Genomic DNA, 18,025 nt, shown 5'->3' with positions numbered 1-18,025 from the left:
ATAAATTTACTTGCCAACATGCAAGTTTTTTGCTTGTGCTCTATTTAACACATACATAAAATGCTTATTAGATATTACTCAATTGTATATGTTAATTTGTTAAAATGCATACATATTCCAAATTGGGTTTAGAATCAATAGGAAATAGTGACAGATTTCTTCTAGTCCATTTTCTTTGATCATTTGGAGAACATGAAAACATACTTGTTTTTTTGACATTATATTAAGTGATGTCTAGAAGCATAAATTCGCATAAAGAAAGTAAAAAGAATGAAATGCTTCCAAAATGAAATGCTTCTAAATATAATTGATCATGAGGAAAAACACTTGAAATAGTATATACCAGCTGACAACGGTCCACATGGCTCGTGTTTCTTCTGGATACCCATTTTACTTCTCCAATGCCAAGCTAAACAGTTTGTAAAAATGACTACAAAACAAAGGAGGAGTTCAGGTAAGTACCTTAGGAAAGATGAATCACTAACTTGCTTAACCATAATTAGTAAGTTGCTTAAAACATAATCACAAACTTGCTTAATCATATTTAATTACTTGTTTAATCATAACTTGTTTAACCATGGGTTTTTTTTTCTGCGTGTTATGTTAATCAACCTCTGTTCTAGTGAAGACTGTAGTGCAACCACGATGACAGTGGAAAGAGACAATGTTTGCAGCAGTAGTAGCTTGTCCACCACATCTCTAGGAAAAGAAAACAACATTGCCTTGTTGTTTGTATATGACAGACAAGGATTAGTTAATATCAACAGAGGTCATATCCACTCAATGAGCCAACAGAAGAGGACAAGTATACTACTTGTAGCTGTCAACGAACTTAATAGGATGCAAATACTAGGCACATGTTATTGCAACTAGAATGAGCCTCATAGAACAAAACTTCCTTTAATATTTCCGAATAACATTTATTACATAAGCAATCTACAGAGACCGAGACTAAGCATTTATTCTCTATATTTCTGAAACTTATACATTTCTATGTAAAACAAATAACCAATAATCAGATGTGAAATTAGTATAGCAGTAAGGGCATTTGGAAATATATTACAGCTATTCCTTTTCTCACTAATGTGTAATCTCTACACTGTTTTATTTATTATACTTGTCCATATCATTCTAAGGAAGTGGCATCCAGTGGTGTCAATATCTAATAGCCTTACGACTCTACTATATAGTTATAGTATTTTTAAAAATAATAGAAAAATTATTGTAAATCTTTTAGAAGAATAGGCTCATGACAAGTGCTAAAGCGGCACTAAGCCTACATATGAGTGATTAGATAGCTGCTATAAAATTGTGATTTCTACCAAATTTACCCATAGGGAAGTTAGCTTACCACATCCACGCAATCATAGACCTTTACCACTAAATCCCTATGTTTAGCCATAGGAAAGTTAGCTGGCCGCCTAGACTGAAAGCAGATCTATAGAGCTAGTTGCAAGTATAGAGCATGATGTCTTAGTTTTAGTTGTCACTATGCTAATATCAGGTTTCATGTTTCAAACCCAACAAGATCAACTATACGATAAATCACACCATGAATACTTTCACACCATGAACTGTTGAGTATGATAAAATAGATATGTGAAATTACACAAAGCAATCAAAAACCAACAGAGAACGCACCATGGAATGACCTGCTCGGGAACCACCAGCTTGGAGTCTGCCTCTCCCTCCCTACCCAATTCACGGGATCATCAACACACGAGCATCGCCTCTCTCAAACAATTCATTTGAAATGCAGCAGACTTTCTGAGCGAGACCCCGCACCTAGATTGGGCATCCACGATGGGCCAGCCCACGTCGAGGAGACGACGGCAACGACAACGTGGTGGAGGGCAAACAGCTCATGCTGGCAAGGAGGTACAGAGGTTAGACAGGGGCGCTCGGGATTGGATGGAGAAGAGGGATGGAGGGAAGGGAGATCACCGTCAAGGAGGAGGTTGCCGCGGCGGTGATCCTGGAGGTGGCGGCGCGTGCCATAGGGCAAAGGTGGTGGGGAGAACCCAACTTTGTGCAGCAAAGGCGAGCTGCGAGGTTGATGGGGGCATGTGACGTGTGTGGCTTAATCCATAGGAAAGAACGCTGAGACAAAGATATTTTGGGGAGCAGAGGTGTGGTAGCAGATATGACCGTAGGAGCTAATTGGGCCACTGGAAGCGGCATGCAGGCAGGAGTGACAGCGCCCGCACGACCGAAAAGAAGTCTTCACCTAAGTCCTTAAGCAAAATTAAGTGCTTCTGTCCGAGCATAGCGGATAAGTAAACAGTCCCCCGAGGTAAAAGAAATATTTGACGAGGGCCGTCGGATCATCCAACATTGGTTCCTCGTAGCCTTGTGCGACGCGATGTGAAATCGACGCTTAGTTATTCCTGGCAACGGCTTCAGTGACTTCTTCCCAGTCATCAACCTCTGCACCTTCTGATCGTCCATCTCTAAATATTAGGGGTCTGACAACGCCCCCCCCCCCCACTCTATAGTTGTGTGGGTGCAACGAGAAGAGCGTGGGGAGGGAGATGGTGGCGAAGATGTCACCAGAGGTGGAGAAGGGCAGCGCCGCTAGAGAGTGAAATGGTGATGACGAGAAAAGGGTGGCTCAGTCTCGCTGCTTTGGTCGGGCCAAGGGTTTCAATGTTAGGAGCTTGGGTTGGAGCAGTTTTCTGGTTGCGCAGTCAGGGATGGCCCAATTCTATCTCCTATCAAGCCGTGAGCTCTAGACCCCTGAAACTGAAGACCGGATTCAAGTCCTATTTATTTTTGTCGTGGGTTGTCACAATCTGAATTATGTGGAGAAGCTCCTACCCATCAGATTGTGGATTATGAGAATTAACTTTCAAATTGTGACTATTTTTTTTTTACTTTTGCTTTTAGGGCTAGAATCTATAATCAAAATAAAAAACAAACATGGCCTCAATAATAAGGAGGAAAATGTTACTTCGACGTTCCTTAACTATCGCGAAAGTCCTTTTTTCCTCCCTAAAGTGCAATACTATATACCAAGCCTTCCAATTAGAAATATCAGACAACATTCCTATTCGACTCGTTTCCACCCCAATTTTGCTACATGTTGGTGCTGATGTGTCAATAATTTTGCTATGTAGATGTTGACATGGACGATAGGTGACAATCACTTACCAAACTGAATAGATAAAAACAAAAATCCTATGGATCCCATTTGCAATCTCTCTCCCTTGCCCACTATAAGGAAATGGTCCTATTAGGTCATGTTTATGATTTTGGTGATTAATGACAACATAGTCATAGGACTAACATGTTTTTTCAAGAATATATGTTAGTATGTCTTATGGATGCAATACATAAAGAAACTACCGAAGCCGGGACAAAGTTTGGTTGAATTGGAAAAGGTCCCAGGAGAAATGAACTAACTGAATGGTCCGGTGTTCACATAGATGAACACACCGGAGCATTGTGTCCAGAGGCATTTGACCTCACCGGAAGGTCCGGTGCCAAGTGTTTGCTAAACATCGGAGTATTTCTTAGTGACACATGTGCAAAATGGACACAAGTGATACATTGGATGGTCCGGTGCTATGAAAGTGCACACCAGATAATAAATAGTGCAAAGAGGAAAAAGAAGCAAAAGACCCCACCAGATAGTTCAGTGATGAAGTCATGTGTACACCGGAGCATATTTTCCAAAGAAGACTGCATTGGCTTGGATGACTGAGATTGCTCACCGGATAGTCCGGTAATGAATTGATAAGCACCGGAGAAGGCACCAGAGCTATTTACACAGAGAAGATGTTGGCTCGGATGGCTAAGGTATACTCACCGGAATATCTGGTGATGATGTTGCAGTATACACCGGAGTGTCTGGTGTTCACAGTGGCTTGAGTGGGGTTCCAACGGCTAGTTTGTGAGAGTGTGATCGCCGGATGATCTGATGTTAGTTAGAGCTATTGAGTTAACGGCTAGTGCGCGGGTTTGAGACTATATATACCCCTCCACTCAGTCATTTGAAGCTAGAGTCTAGAGAAGTTCATATACACATGAGAAGACATCCAAGCCACTGAAGTGCTTAAAGTGATTATCCAATGTAATTAAGTACAATATTAGATAGTGATTAGTGCTTCTAGGCCTAGAAAGTGTGTTGCTAGGTGATTGTTGCCTAGAGAGTGGATCAAAGAGTGATCCAAGCTTGTACCTCTTGATACACCGACACCTTGAAGTCTTGGTGACTCGCTAGCAAACTTGTTGACCCTCTTGGTGTGGAGCGGCGACGAGAAGCGTGTACAGAGACACGGAGACCCTTGCCTTAGTGACTCAAGCTCCAAAGTGATCACGACGGCAAGGAACCGGAAGAGAGGCTAGTGGTGAAACATTGCCTTGGTGGCTTGGTAACTCATCCGGGTGGAGGTCTTATCTTTGTAACTTGGTGGCTCAAGAGCCGTGACCAGATACCGACCGGGAGCATATCCTTTGTGGAGCTCCAATGTGGATTAGGGGTGGCATTCATGCCATCAATACCAGAGAAAAAAATCCTTGTGCCGAGTTTGCTCTCTCTACCTTGTTTATATTTCCGCATTTACTTTTTATAATTTACCTTCTTAGATAGGTTACAAGCGCTTTGATTGGTAGAGTAGACACACTAGATAAACCTAGAACACATTTAGATAGAAATTGATATAGGTTTATCTTGTGTTGTTTTTGAGCCGAAATAGTTACACGTTTTATAATCCACCCTCCTCTTAAGACGTCACCAATCCCTACAAGTAGTATCAGAGCCTCATGCACTTAATAGGCTTAACGTCCTAGAGTTGTGATGTCCGTTGGGATGGATTTCCATAGTGCTCCACTTTTCGATGGCATATACTTTCCTCAGTGAAAAATTCTAATGACTTGTTATTTGCAAGCCCGAGGGTTAGATGTTTGGAGAGTAACCGAGGAAAGGATGAGGCAACACATCACCAACAAGAAGAGGCAATTAGATGCATTGGCAAAGAGTATCTTTTTATCATCTATATGTGTTGATGCATTTAATCGTATTTATTCTCTGATAAATGCACATGATATTTAGACTAGTCTCATTGAGATACATGAAGGTACACAGGATGTGCGCAATGAAAAGTAGCATGTGCTTGTTACTAAGCTTAATGGCATTAAGCAACTATCCCATGAAAGTGTTAATAATATGTATTCTTGTTTGAATATTCTTGTTAATAAGATCAATTGGTTAGGTTTTACACCAATTGAAAATGATCAAGTGGTGAGAAGAATACTTCAAACTCTTCTTTCAAAGTACAAGTTGATCGTCTCCATCATCTACGACAACAACAAAATCAAGAAGATGACTCCAAGTCAAGTGCTCGGCAAGATCACTGCCCATGAGATGACCATGAACATAGAGGTGGAAGATCCTACCTCATTCGACACCAAGAATATTGCTCTCACAAGTAAGGAAGCTCAATACCAACACATGAAGGCAAAGATGAGGAGACAAGAGCAAGAGTCAAGCTCAAGTGAAGATGATGGATATGAAGATGAAAAAAGCTATGAAGAAGATGAGAAAAGCACCTCAAGCGATAAAGAGATGGATCCCGAAATCACTAAGCTCTTCTCAAAATTGGAGAAGAACATCAAGAAGATCAATGCCAAGGTTGATCATCCAATCTCCATGAAGAACTTAGTCAAAACAATTGATCATACCAAGAAGGAGAAGAAGAAGATCAAGAACAAGAGGGAGAAGAACAAGAGGGAGACAAAGGGAAGAGCCAAAACACTCGCAAGCATAGGAAGATGGGTGAGTGATGATTCAAGTTCAAGTGGTAAGAACCTCCAAGAGAAGCTCTTCCTCAAGGTCATCATCACACAAGTCATCTCGCAAGCCATCTCACAAATGGATAGTGATGTAAGTGATGATGAATTCGATGAAGATTCTCCCTCGTATGATGAACTCCTTCATTTGATCAATGAGCAACAAAGAGCCCTTAAGAAATAATCTAAAGAGCTTAAGAAATTCAATGCACTTAATAACATTCGTGCTACCTTTGTTTCTAATTATGAACAATTATTGTGCAAATTTAATTTACTAAACAAGGAGAATGAAGAGCTTAAGGCTAAATTTGAGTGCATTGAATCTCAAACTAAGGTTCCTTTGAAGCAATCTACCTCTCTTTTTAATTACAATCATAAGGTAGATGCTTTCACTTCTTGTGATGATTTATATACTTTATCTAGCTCATCCATTTGCAATGAGATTTGTGTTGAGAATGTTGTTGTAGAACAATCTAATGAACTCACTGCACAAGAGAATGCTAAACTTAAGCAAAAAGTGGAGAAACTCAAGCAGGACTTGGCGAGATTAAAGGGCAAAGGATATGTCCAACCTTCTCAAAATAATTGTGCTTTCATGGTGAAGAAGCTTATAGAGAGGTCAACCGTGACATGCTTCAAATGCCATTAAGAAGGTCACAAGTCCTTCCAATACAAGCAAGTCAAGAAGGAGACTAAGGAGAAGAAGAAGGTGGCGAACCTCTCTAACAAGACCTCCAACCTCTACACTAAGCCCAACTACAAGAACAAGATAAAGAGTAACTACTACAAGCTCAAGAAGAAGAAAAATGGTAAGATGATTGCACATATGATTGGGAAGAAGGATCAGAGGTGAAACCAACCCATTTGGGTGCCTAAGGAAGTCATTACCAACATGAAATGGCCCCAATCGGATTGAGTTTCAAAGAAAAGCCTCGAAGCAACTATAGGGATTTGGAGACTTGGCTCACAAGATGAAGTAAAAGTTCAAGCAAAGAGGCCAAGTGTACAAGATTGGACGCATTTGATGAAGATCATGAATATCATATATCCAAATTTCTATCCAAAGGTAAAAGAGGTAATGAAGCTAGATGCAAAATTCTTTCATTTTACGTAGCTCTTTTTACCTCATCTAGGATTGTATGTGCTTATTTCAATTTATTGCAATACCTAGTGTAAGTCTCATATGGTAGGTTGTATGTGTTTATCTCTTATCCATGAGAAATCTATATGATTTATTAATTGTAGGTTTCTTACATAGCACTAGTTTCATATTTGATATCTTTTATATGACATCATTCAATATATAGGATAAATTCTCATTGTTATCAATAACAAGTGCATATATCTCACAAGTATTCAACACTTGTATGCACACATTTAGGGGAGTATATCCTATAGGTTGTGATTTTGAGACTGACATGTGTTGCTAGTGACATCTTTTTTAGTCTCATGGAGCAATCAACGTGTCCCCAGAGGTATGCAATGCTCAAACGCTTCAATTGATATAATTGTAAAATCTTTGTTTGTTCATTTAAGCTACCTTCATGCATAATATAGCTTAAACTTTCTATCTTGACATATTGTTTAGCTGTGTATATGTTTTATTCTCATCATATGTATGCACACATATAGAGGGAGTTTATACTATATTATATAAATTGTGATCCATGTGCTTTCATAGCTTACAATTGGTATCATACCCTGTGATATTCATTCAATTGGTATACTTTCAATTGGATAATAATTTGTGAACATATCTCCCATATGCTCTAATGTTTTTCTGTTTGAGTTCAACATGTGCATATAGACCTTTTTGAGATTGTTGACAAAGGAGAGAATTTGGATGACCAAAGCAAGAAGCAAGTAACAAGGTAAGGAAGATTGTAGAAACAAGCAAGATGATCTAGGAATGCCGAAGTTGACAAAGTGAGAGAAGAAGAAGATACTAGAAGCAACATAAGGGTCTAGATCAACAAAAGAGAAGCTCTTGCATAGGTCAATCAAGGGAGATAGTGGTAATAGAGAAAGGGGAGCCATAACAAAGGGGGACTAATTGCTAAGAACATGCATCCAAACAATGTGGTAAGACTTTGTGCTTATTTATGATCTTTACATTTTGTATCATTTGTTATTTGCCATTTGTTTTGGTTGTGTTATCATCAATCACAAAAAGGAGGAGATTGTAGGGAAAATGACCATATTAGACCATGTTTGTGATTTTGGTGATTAATGACAACATAGTCAATGGGACTAACATGTTTATCAAGAATATATGTTAGTAGATCTCATGGATGCAATACATAAAGAAGCTACCGAAGCCGGGACAAAGTTTGGTTGAATTGAAAAAGGTTCCAGGAGAAATAAACTCACCGGATGGTCCGGTGCATTGTGTCCATAGGCATTTGACCTCAGCGGAACGTCCGGTGCCAGTCTTTGCTAAACGTCGGAGTATTTCTTAGTGACATGTGTGCAAAATGGACACAAGTGATATGCCAGATGGTCCGGTGCTATGGAAGTTCACACACCAGATAATGAATAGTGTAAAGAGAAAGAAAAAGCAGAAGATCTCACCGGATAGTCCGGTGATGAAGCAAGAGTACAACGAACAAATACACCGGATAATGAATAGTACAAAGAGGCAGACGAAGCTCAAGCCATCAAATGGTCCAGTGATAAAGTCATGTGTACGCCAGAGCATATTTGCAAAGAGGGCTGCATTTGACTCGGATGGCTAAGGATTGCTCACTGGATAGTCCGGTGATGAATTGATAAGCACCGGAGAAGGCACCGAAGCAATTTACACAGAGAAGATGTTGGCTCGGATAGCTAAGGTATACTCACCAGAATGTCCAGTGATGATGTTGCAGTATACACCGGAGTGTTCGGTGTTCACAGTGATTTGAGTGGGGTTCCAACGGCTAGTTTGTAAGAGTGTGTTCACCAGATGATCCGATGTTAGTACTACTGTTCTCATCGGATTATCTGATTGTTAACAACTTTTCAGAGTCATTGGGTTAACTGCTAGTACGTGGGTTTGAGGCTATAAATACCCCTCCACTCAGTCATTTGAAGCTGAAGTCTAGAGAAGTTTATATACACTTGAGAAGGCACCCAAGCCACCAAAGTGCTTAAATTGATCATCCAAGGTAATTAAGCAAAAGATTAGAGAGTGATTAGTGCTTATAGGCCTAGAAAGTGTGTTGCTAGGTGATTGCTGCCTAGAGAGTGGATCAAAGAGTAATCCAAGCTTGTACCTCTTGGTACGCTGGCACCTTGGAGTCTTGGTGACTCGCCAGCAAACTTGTTGACCATTCGATTTGGTATGAAGTGACAACGAGAAGCATGTACAGGGACGCGAAGACCCTTGCCTTGGTGGCTCAAACTCCGAAGTGATCACGGCGGCAAGGAATCGGAAGAAAGGCTAGTGGTGAGACCTTGCCTTAGTGGCTTGGCAGCTCATCCATGTGGAGGTCTTGTCTTTATGATTTAGTGGCTCAAGAGCCATGATCGGGTGCCGACCGGAAGCATATCCTTTGTGGTGCTCTAACGTGGACTAGGGATGGCATTCATGCCATCGATACTATGGGAAAAAAATCCTTGTGCCGAGTTTGTTCTCTCTACCTTATTTATGTTTCCGTATTTATTTCTTGCAATTTACCTTTTTGATAGGTTGCAAGCGCTTTGATCGGTGGAGTAGATACACTAGATAAACCTAGAGCACATTTAGATAGAAATTGATATAGATTTATCTTGTGTTATTTTTGAAACCGAAATAGTTCTAAGTATCATAATTCACTCCACTCTTAGGATGTCACTAATACCTACACCCACCTCCTCATTTCCTCCCTCTCGAGGTGTCTCTTCCTAGAACACCTGGTTTCGAGGGGGGGCACGAGAAGGGGAAAAACACCCGATTTTGATCTAAAATTGATTTTTTAGTGTCGATGGTAAAATTTTGATATTAAGTGCCACTTTTTTCGTCTGGTTAGAACGCACGAGTTTCGTAAGGAAGATCACATTTAGGAGAATATTTCATATGTTTCAAACGGATCTTCATGTTTTTTTTCCTATTTTCCATCACGTTTAATAAGGAAACGCGTTATTATTGTGTTAAATAGTGTTCCAAAAACACATTCTAAAGTAGCTTTTATAGTCCTGCTCTAGCCTTTTTGACATTTTAGACATCAATGCTTGCACCGTTCAATGTTTGAAAAACTGGGTAAAGGAGCATCAATCCTCCATGCTCGCCTCCCAACTACGGTTTTCCTTATCTCTCAACTCCTCTCCATATAATCATTGTTGATTTGTGATATTGTGTTGGTCCCTCTACATGAGTTGGTTGATGGTAGCGGTTTGCTGGTATCAAGTCTTTAATCATTCGTATATACTCAGGTTAATGGTATGGTGGCTTAGGGCATGCTTAGTTCCTGGTTAAAACAATCCTTGCCTGGCCTGACTAGGTTACGAATTTGGTATTGCTAATGGATCCTGACTTTACAAAGCAAGTTAGTCTCTAAGTGCAAGAAAAAAATTCGCTAGGATCCAAACCACCACTAGCTCAGCCATAGCTCAACCTGGCTAAAGTTCCAAACATACCCTTTGCATGAGTCTCGTAATTTGTGTCAAGGATGATGTTTCTGTGAGACCGGATCTCACAGAAAGACCCTCATCTCTGCGTGACACGTGTTCTATACTTCTCTCACATATATTCAATCAGACCGTTGGATACAGAACGAACGGCGTAGATCAGGGTCTCACGAAGGCCTTTCTGCAGAGGGTCTCATATAATTTTCTTCCTACGTCGGATGACCATTGTTGTTTCTTCTCAACCTCCCAATCACTGCACTGACTACCGTCAACCTCTGCTCGTTGCTTTCTCTATGCTCTCGTCCCCACCCCGTCCTCCTCCGTCACCTCTGCACTATGGCTCTCCCACCACTGCATCCTGGCGGTGCAAAAACTTTGTTAAGCTTGAAAATACAGGAGAATTTTAGAAAAGGATAAGTGAACCCTTAACCAATTAAGATATTCAAGATCAGGCTCGTAGGGCTCCCAATACGGCTTGAGCGAGTAAGTGTTTTTCAGAAGGAACGGTAATAGAATTGCTGAGCAAATATTGGAGGAGAAAAAAAAGAAAGATTTAGCATGCCATAGAGGCTCCAGGATAGTAACAACTCATGGTAGATATGAGGGAATACTATTCCTCCTACATACTAAACAGAAACTATCAAAGGTACAAAGCGCAAATAAAATGCTTACAAACTTAATTACTAACAACTTAGGTCAGTCTCAAGCGTGTCCATATGCCATTGAATGCATGTCAATACCCTTTTATCTTGTATGCCACCTACATCGCAGTTAAGTATTCTCTTTGGAAAATTGTCCTATTTCGTTCTTTCCGAATGTTCCACCAGAAGTACTCATCAAATTTTTTTCCGATGGCAAATTCCAGACGTGCTTTTTTCCACCATGTTCCGATGGTGTTGTAGTCTTGAAGATCTGGTAGCCCTATAAACGACATCCAAGCTGTAATATTTATCCAAACTTAATAAGTGAAGTGGCAGATTTTACATAAGTACTTTGGCGTTTTGTCTTGTGTTAGGTAGAGCTTCAAAGTTGATGATGATGTTAATCTCTTTTTGCAAGATTGTCCGTAATTAGGATTTTATTTTGGATAAGCACCCATGCAAATAATTAGCATTTATGCTCGGTTTTCGTTTTCCATACTGGTTTCATATCAATTTTGTTTTAAGTACATGTAAAATGAATTTGGTAAGCACTCTTGCACGTGTATTCTCCCTGTGCTGTTCATCTCCAAGTGATTGTGTCACTGAGATCAGGGTTTAGAAAATATTCTTTAATTTCTTCTTATAGCCGCATCAATTCCTCAAGCTCTTGATGAGTGGATAGTTGTCATAAGTTTTAAATCCAGTTATAATGGTAAGACTTTTGTGCACCGCTGCATTCTTTCTTTTAATTTTGCATATAAGATTTTGGTAATGTTTCTAGGTGCCTGATGATCGACCTAATTGAAGTGCCAAAAGGATGTTTTCCACATCACTTATAAGGACCATGGTGGAAGCATGTAATATGCTCCAATTTACTATCGAGTGTTGTGTTCCCACTTCCGAGCCTTGTCCGACGACGCTAAACCCTCCCCTCTCCCCGATTTCCAAATCCTTTCTTCAGTTCTTCCTCTCCCTCCAAACCTAGAGACTCCCACCGCAGCCAGCCCCTCCTCTCTCGCCGCGGCTTCCTCAGTCCGCCAGAGCGCCGTTCCTCTTCGGTCCAGCGGATCGGGACCCATCCATCCCGGCGTGGACTGGTTCCTTCTCCCGCTGCTGCTGGTGAGCAATCCTAGCTCTGCTTGGGAGGTGGATTCCCTTGTTCTGAGGGTTGGTTTTTGTTGACAATTCAATCCATCATGCGGCGTTTGAGATCGCCCTCAGTTGCCACCCCAATCAACTGAGGTGCGGGTGCGGTTTATCTCCCAGCGATTTTCGGGGTTTGCCCGCCCCCATGGCTGGGGCGAGCCCTCCCACTGTGTCCATGGAGGTCACCGACGAGATGCTCAAGAGCATGGAGGTCGGCCTGGCCTTTCGAGACTACGTAAGCAGCCTCTCAACCTAACTGAAATCGGAAGTATTCCTGTTTGCTTGCGTGCTAGCGTTCAGTACCGCTGTCAGTGAATTAAAACTGGTAAAGTGATGTGCTTAAAATAGCTGTTTGGGTAATTTCGATTATCAAAAGGAGTTGGCTTGCTTATCTTGCTTATTAATTTTACTTAGATTATTGCAATATATATAATTTAGTTTAGAACATTGTGAAAATGTAAATGGCTGGGAAGATACATCGAATTGTATGTAGTGCCCAATGGGTTTAACCGTTATTAATCAATTATTTTGTTCCAATTGCCATGCTATTGCACAATGTGGTGGCCTGTTGGGGATCATGTTCTTGAACAGTATATGCCAGTACACATGCAGGTGGTTTTGAACTAACTATGAACATGCCGTTGGGCAAGAGGAGATATGTCTATCGGTAGCAGGAGGAGATATGTCTATCAGTAGCAGGAATTTGATACCATAATTGTATGGAAAATTAGTTCTATGGGCTTTCACAGCAAGGCTATGAACTACTTCATGACAGCCAGTGACGATGAATCGATCCGCCTATATGACATTAAAAATGCAGTGTGTGTACAAGCCATTACTCCTTGCCTTTCTTGACGGCCTAGTGACCAGGGGGTGGTGGGGACATATATGGCAGAAGGGGTTGAATGGAACAGAACAGAAGACACCTCATTTCCCTTTCAATCCTCAAATTCTTATCAGGTGTCGCCACCTCACCAGGACAGCACAATTTCAGCAAGGAAATGATTTCCCTTTGAAAATGAACCAGTGGGCATTGGCATAGCCAACACTTTTAGGGCTTGCCAATTTTGGCAACAATCCAAACGTTAGTCGAATTTCTTTGATATTACCAAATTTGCTAAGACTCATAGGGCTCCAAACAAAACAGCCCCCAAGATTCCCATAGCGGCGCAGCCAAGAACAAATGCCGGCCAGTCTATCCCTCCCTCTCTCTTCACGCCGCTCCTCACTCCGCCACTTCCCCACCCGTCACAGCGCTGCCCCTCCCTCGGCCTAGCGGAGTGGAGATCCATCCATCCAGGTGTGTATTGGTTGGTTCCATCTGCTGGTGAGCACCTCTTCCTTTGCTTGGATGGATTCTGTTGTTCTTATGATTAGATTCCCACTCAGTTTGTTGTGGATTTGTGTGCTGCTTCCAATCCGAATCCATCCATCCATGGTTTGATTAGGTTCTTCTTCTTCAGTCCTCAAGGCCGAATCCTTGGTAGCCGATTGATTAAGGTGCAGGTGCAGTTTATTTTCCAAAGATTTGGGGAATCGCCCCCATGACGAGTCCACTCATGGTGACCATGGAGGTCACCGACGAGGTGCTCCAGAGCATGAAGGCTGGACTGGTATTCCGAGGCTACGTAAGCCTCTGTTCTTCACCCCAATTACTCGCTTGTATCACCTGCTGGAATTAAAATTGCTCTTTACTCGGGTGCTCAAAAAGAGTTAAAGAGGTGTTTGGAATAATCAGTGTTAAGTTGATAATGTAGGAGTTGACTTGCTTATGTTGCTTACTGAATGTACTTAGGTTTCTAGAAAACGCATAGAATTCAATTTTGAACTGTGAGAATGTGAATACAATGGTTTGGAAGATGCGTTGGATCTTATGTACTGCAAAGTTTAACCGTTATTAATGGAGTTATTGTTTGTTGATTGCCACATCAGTCACCATATGCGGTGGCCTGGTGGGATTGGGGTTCATGTTCTTGAGCAGGACAGGCAGTGATCTTGAAATAACTACAAATATATAATAGTGCAAGATGAGATATGTCTAGCAACATTCGAATAAGGTGCCCTGGTTGTCATGTGAAGGGTATTAAATTTCACTATGCTTGACACATAATAGTACCGATGTCTCAGACTGGTGCACCTAACTATCAGTCTATCGTAATGGAAATACTCTATTTCAAAAGAAACGTACAAAAAGGTTTCATGATTTGTTATATGACTTGAAATGTTTGTTTGACTTATATTCTTTGATGCATCTTTTTCAGATGTACATATCTCGCTTTACGTTAGAATACTGCCCAGTATCCATTGACATACCTACTCTCTACACTATAGTTATTTGATCTTTTGCTATACCATTATTGTATGGCAGAACGGCAGAATTAGTTCTATGGATTTTCACAGCAAGGCCACAAACTATCTCGTGACAGCCAGCGATGATGAATCAATCCGTCTATACGACATTCAAAATGCAGTGTGAGTGTGAACTATTACTCTTTGTCTTCTGAATTTTTTTTTCTAAAGAGTTGGTTCAGTAGTTGTAAAGGGTGCTGGTTCAGTTTACGACATTCTAAAGAGTGCGAACCATAATTGTAAAGAGGCTGGCTAGATATTCTTACATTTTAGCCTTAAAAGACGCAATTTCTTAAATTCTTCAGTAGATGTTTTGGGAGCTGGCATGTTCACTGATCTTCTTTAGAATTTACTCATTATTTTGAGCTCCTAACAATAATACTACACTAATACAAATTCTCATGTGTATCGTTATTAGTTTATTTTAGTGTGTAGAACTTCAAACTCCTGTTCGACTTTAGTATTCCACACAGGAAGCTTTATTATATGTCAATGATTCACTCCCTTTTTGTAGTGACTTTATTTTCACATTCCATACTATTTTTTTTGTTTGTTTGTGATAATTACTTGATTTGTCACTCATTTACATTTTCAGATGTTTGAAGACTATTAATAGCAAAAAATATGGGGTTGAACTTGTATGCTTCACTGATAACCCAACTCTTGTCTTATATTCGTCAAAAAATGGCTGGGATGGTAAGTCCTGTTTTATGTTAACTTAAGAATGATTTTAGTCATGTACTGAAAAGAAGTAATAATGCAGAATCCCTGCGTCTACTTTCACTGAATGATAACCGGTTTGTTAGATATTTTAAGGGCCATCTTGACAGGTATGCCACACTTAAGTGCGGTAAAGTGTAGTCAATAATTCAGTTGTGCTAATGCCAAAGGAGGATGCTAATGTGCGTCTTGTCCAGGGTCGTGTCTATCTCATTATGCTCTGAGAAAGAAGTTTTTCTCTCTGGTTCACTTGATCGAACCGTCCTCTTATGGGATCTGCGGGCTGACAAAGCACAGGTAAAGCTAATGATACCGTACACAATAATGTGCTATGAGATAAACTCCAGTTTCTGCTTCACCACTTGTTCATGCCAACTTAATAAACTGCAGTTCTAGATGAAGAAAGCTATTTTTTATTTCTATTCTCTTATTACTCTCTTTTAAACCAACTTCTTAAATCACATGGAACCCAAACTTTAAGGTTGTTGCAACTGAATCATTTAAACCCCTGTAGTTGCCTACTTCCTGTATTTTGTGTTATTTCTGGGATGATGGATATTGGATCCATGACGTTCCTGTAAAACTTAAAAGAATAAGGTGTCTTGGGCATGGTCATTTTAGTTATCTGAAATCGTTCACATCTACTCCCTCCAATCCAAATATAAGTTGTTTTAGGATTTTTGCTGGTTTAACCTTTTTAAGTTTGACCATTCATATACAAAAATGTATGTTGATTGACAACACAAGACTGATGTTACTAAATATATCATGAAAATTCCTTCATAATATATAATACTTTTTTTTTTGAAATAACATATTTTCATAGAAATTGCTAGTCAAAGTATCACACTTGAGGCTGTGTTGATATCCTAAACTAGTTACGTTTTGGATGAAGAGGGAGCATTGAGCATCAATCAGCATTACAGTTGAAATATAGAGCGTTGGTGACTAGCAAAATCATCTCGTGGATTTTTCAGGGCTCACTGCGTGTGCAAGGGAGGCCTGCAGTTTCGTATGATGATCAGGGTTTGGTTTTTGCAGTCGCATATGGTGGTCACGTACGGATGTTTGATGCGCGAAAATTTGAAAAGGTATTTGTGATTGAATGTGTTGTTTGGCCTTTGATGTCCAACCCTGTCTCACTCCTTACATCCACAGGGGCCTTTTGATATCTTCTCTGTTGGTAATGATGATTCAGAAGCCCATGTCATAAAGTTCAGCAGTGATGGCAGGCGGCTTCTGTTAACCACCAAAGCTGGCCGTGTTCATGTGCTAGATTCATTTCATGGCAACAATGTAAGCATGTAAACTACTTACTGTAATTTATTTGTGTAGGCTAGAAGACTATTAAAATGCTGTTCTTATGAGTCTTTTTTTCAGATAGCAACATACAATGTTAAGCCAGTGCTAACCAATTCAACACTGGAGGCAACATTTAGCCCTGACGGAAACCATATCATATCTGGTCAGAAACCTTTTCTTTATTGGCTCATCGCCCTTTACAATAATTGCCAATCTCTTTTACTTAGCTATTATTATGTTTTTTTCCTTGCAGGCTCTGGTGACGGTAGTGTTTATGCCTGGAACGTTAGGAGTGGAAAGGTATGGACGAATATGTTATGTTGATATTGAAATTATATGTTGTGGCTGTTTGATTGATGTATGATATCATGGTTGGACATGCAGGTTGCGCACTGGGGAAGCACAGATAATGAACCGCCACTAGTAAGGTGGGCTCCAGGATCCTTGATGTTCTTGACAGGATCTTCAGAGCTGTCCTGCTGGGTTCCAGATCTATCCAAGCTGGGATCCTTTGCCGTTACTAAGTAAATGCAAATGATATGAGATGATGCCTTGACTCCTATGTGAAGCAAAATTCATAAAGTTGTGCCGTATGACTGGCCTCTTACGCCATCAGCTGCGAACAAGGAACAACAAAACTATAGCCAAGTATTTGTTCGAATGAGTCAGTACTCTATAGATTCCGATGTATCCTTGGGTTCTTGATAACAGTACTTTGCTCTTATGGTGCACAATCGTCATACCTGTTGATCAGACAGGTAAAGATGTTGAAAGTGTTCGCTCCATTTTTATGAGAATTTAGTGCTTTATCTTGTTTTAGTGCTGATATAGCACGCCATCTCAAGATATAGGATTTGGTTGCCCATGTGATGACATGTTCCATAAGATAAAAGTGGATAAACAAATATTATTATGATATTTGTTTTGCGTAACCATACTCTTATAGTACTTAGTTTAACTTATTAAGCTTTAATATTCTTTGAAATACATTAATATCACTTAATATACACTAATCACACAGTAATGATATCATTAGCTAGGCAAATCCGACTTTGCAGAAATGCCTAAATTCCATATTCCCACAGAGCCAGGCTCAGGGTAGCATCTGGACAACTAAACACCTGCTGCATGGATCCGACGAGCCCCTCACTTAAGCGAACATCAAGTGTGCTACGCTTGACCATAAGCAGGTGACTGACGCTATCAAAGCCCAAGGAGTAGTCAGGTATGCCATGTTTGGTTCCTTTCGCTGAACCTTTGCGTTGCAAGCTAGCCTAGCCATAGTAAAGCTAGCTGTTTGGTTTCTTCTGGTGCAAAGGCAAGGTCTAAATAGTGGCCACAGTGATGAGCACCCGCGCCTGCGATGCCCGGATTTTGCCTGATCTTTCATGGTACCAAAACAGCAAGCAATACTTTTCTGTAAATTTGTACTCGAACAATTATCCAGCAATACCAATATTCTTGATTTGGCAATAATAGCTAGCAATACA

General features: G+C 40.4%; 1 protein-coding gene across 3 annotated transcripts; it reads left to right on the top strand.

Moving 5' to 3' along the window:
- Positions 1-11,881: 11,881 nt before the first annotated feature.
- On the top strand, positions 11,882-17,347 carry LOC133887377 (protein ANTHESIS POMOTING FACTOR 1-like). 3 transcript variants are annotated; one of them, XM_062327310.1, is made up of 11 exons: positions 11,882-12,137; positions 12,240-12,399; positions 14,533-14,636; positions 15,109-15,209; positions 15,277-15,343; positions 15,431-15,530; positions 16,211-16,324; positions 16,392-16,529; positions 16,614-16,698; positions 16,789-16,835; positions 16,920-17,347. In XM_062327310.1, the coding sequence occupies exons 2-11, from the start codon at positions 12,310-12,312 to the stop codon at positions 17,061-17,063; spliced, it is 990 nt and encodes a 329-aa protein (XP_062183294.1). In that variant the 5' UTR covers positions 11,882-12,137; positions 12,240-12,309; the 3' UTR covers positions 17,064-17,347. The 3 variants fall into 3 exon arrangements, with proteins under 3 accessions (XP_062183294.1, XP_062183293.1, XP_062183295.1); XM_062327309.1 differs by having other exon boundaries at positions 12,229-12,399; XM_062327311.1 differs by lacking the exons at positions 11,882-12,137; positions 12,240-12,399 and adding exons at positions 12,742-13,491; positions 13,613-13,792.
- The last annotated feature ends 678 nt before the right edge of the window (positions 17,348-18,025 follow it).

The sequence above is a fragment of the Phragmites australis genome, chromosome 12, assembly GCF_958298935.1.
Source record: "Phragmites australis chromosome 12, lpPhrAust1.1, whole genome shotgun sequence".
NCBI lineage: Eukaryota > Viridiplantae > Streptophyta > Magnoliopsida > Poales > Poaceae > Phragmites > Phragmites australis.
This window is presented reverse-complemented; position numbering and strand designations above follow the sequence as displayed.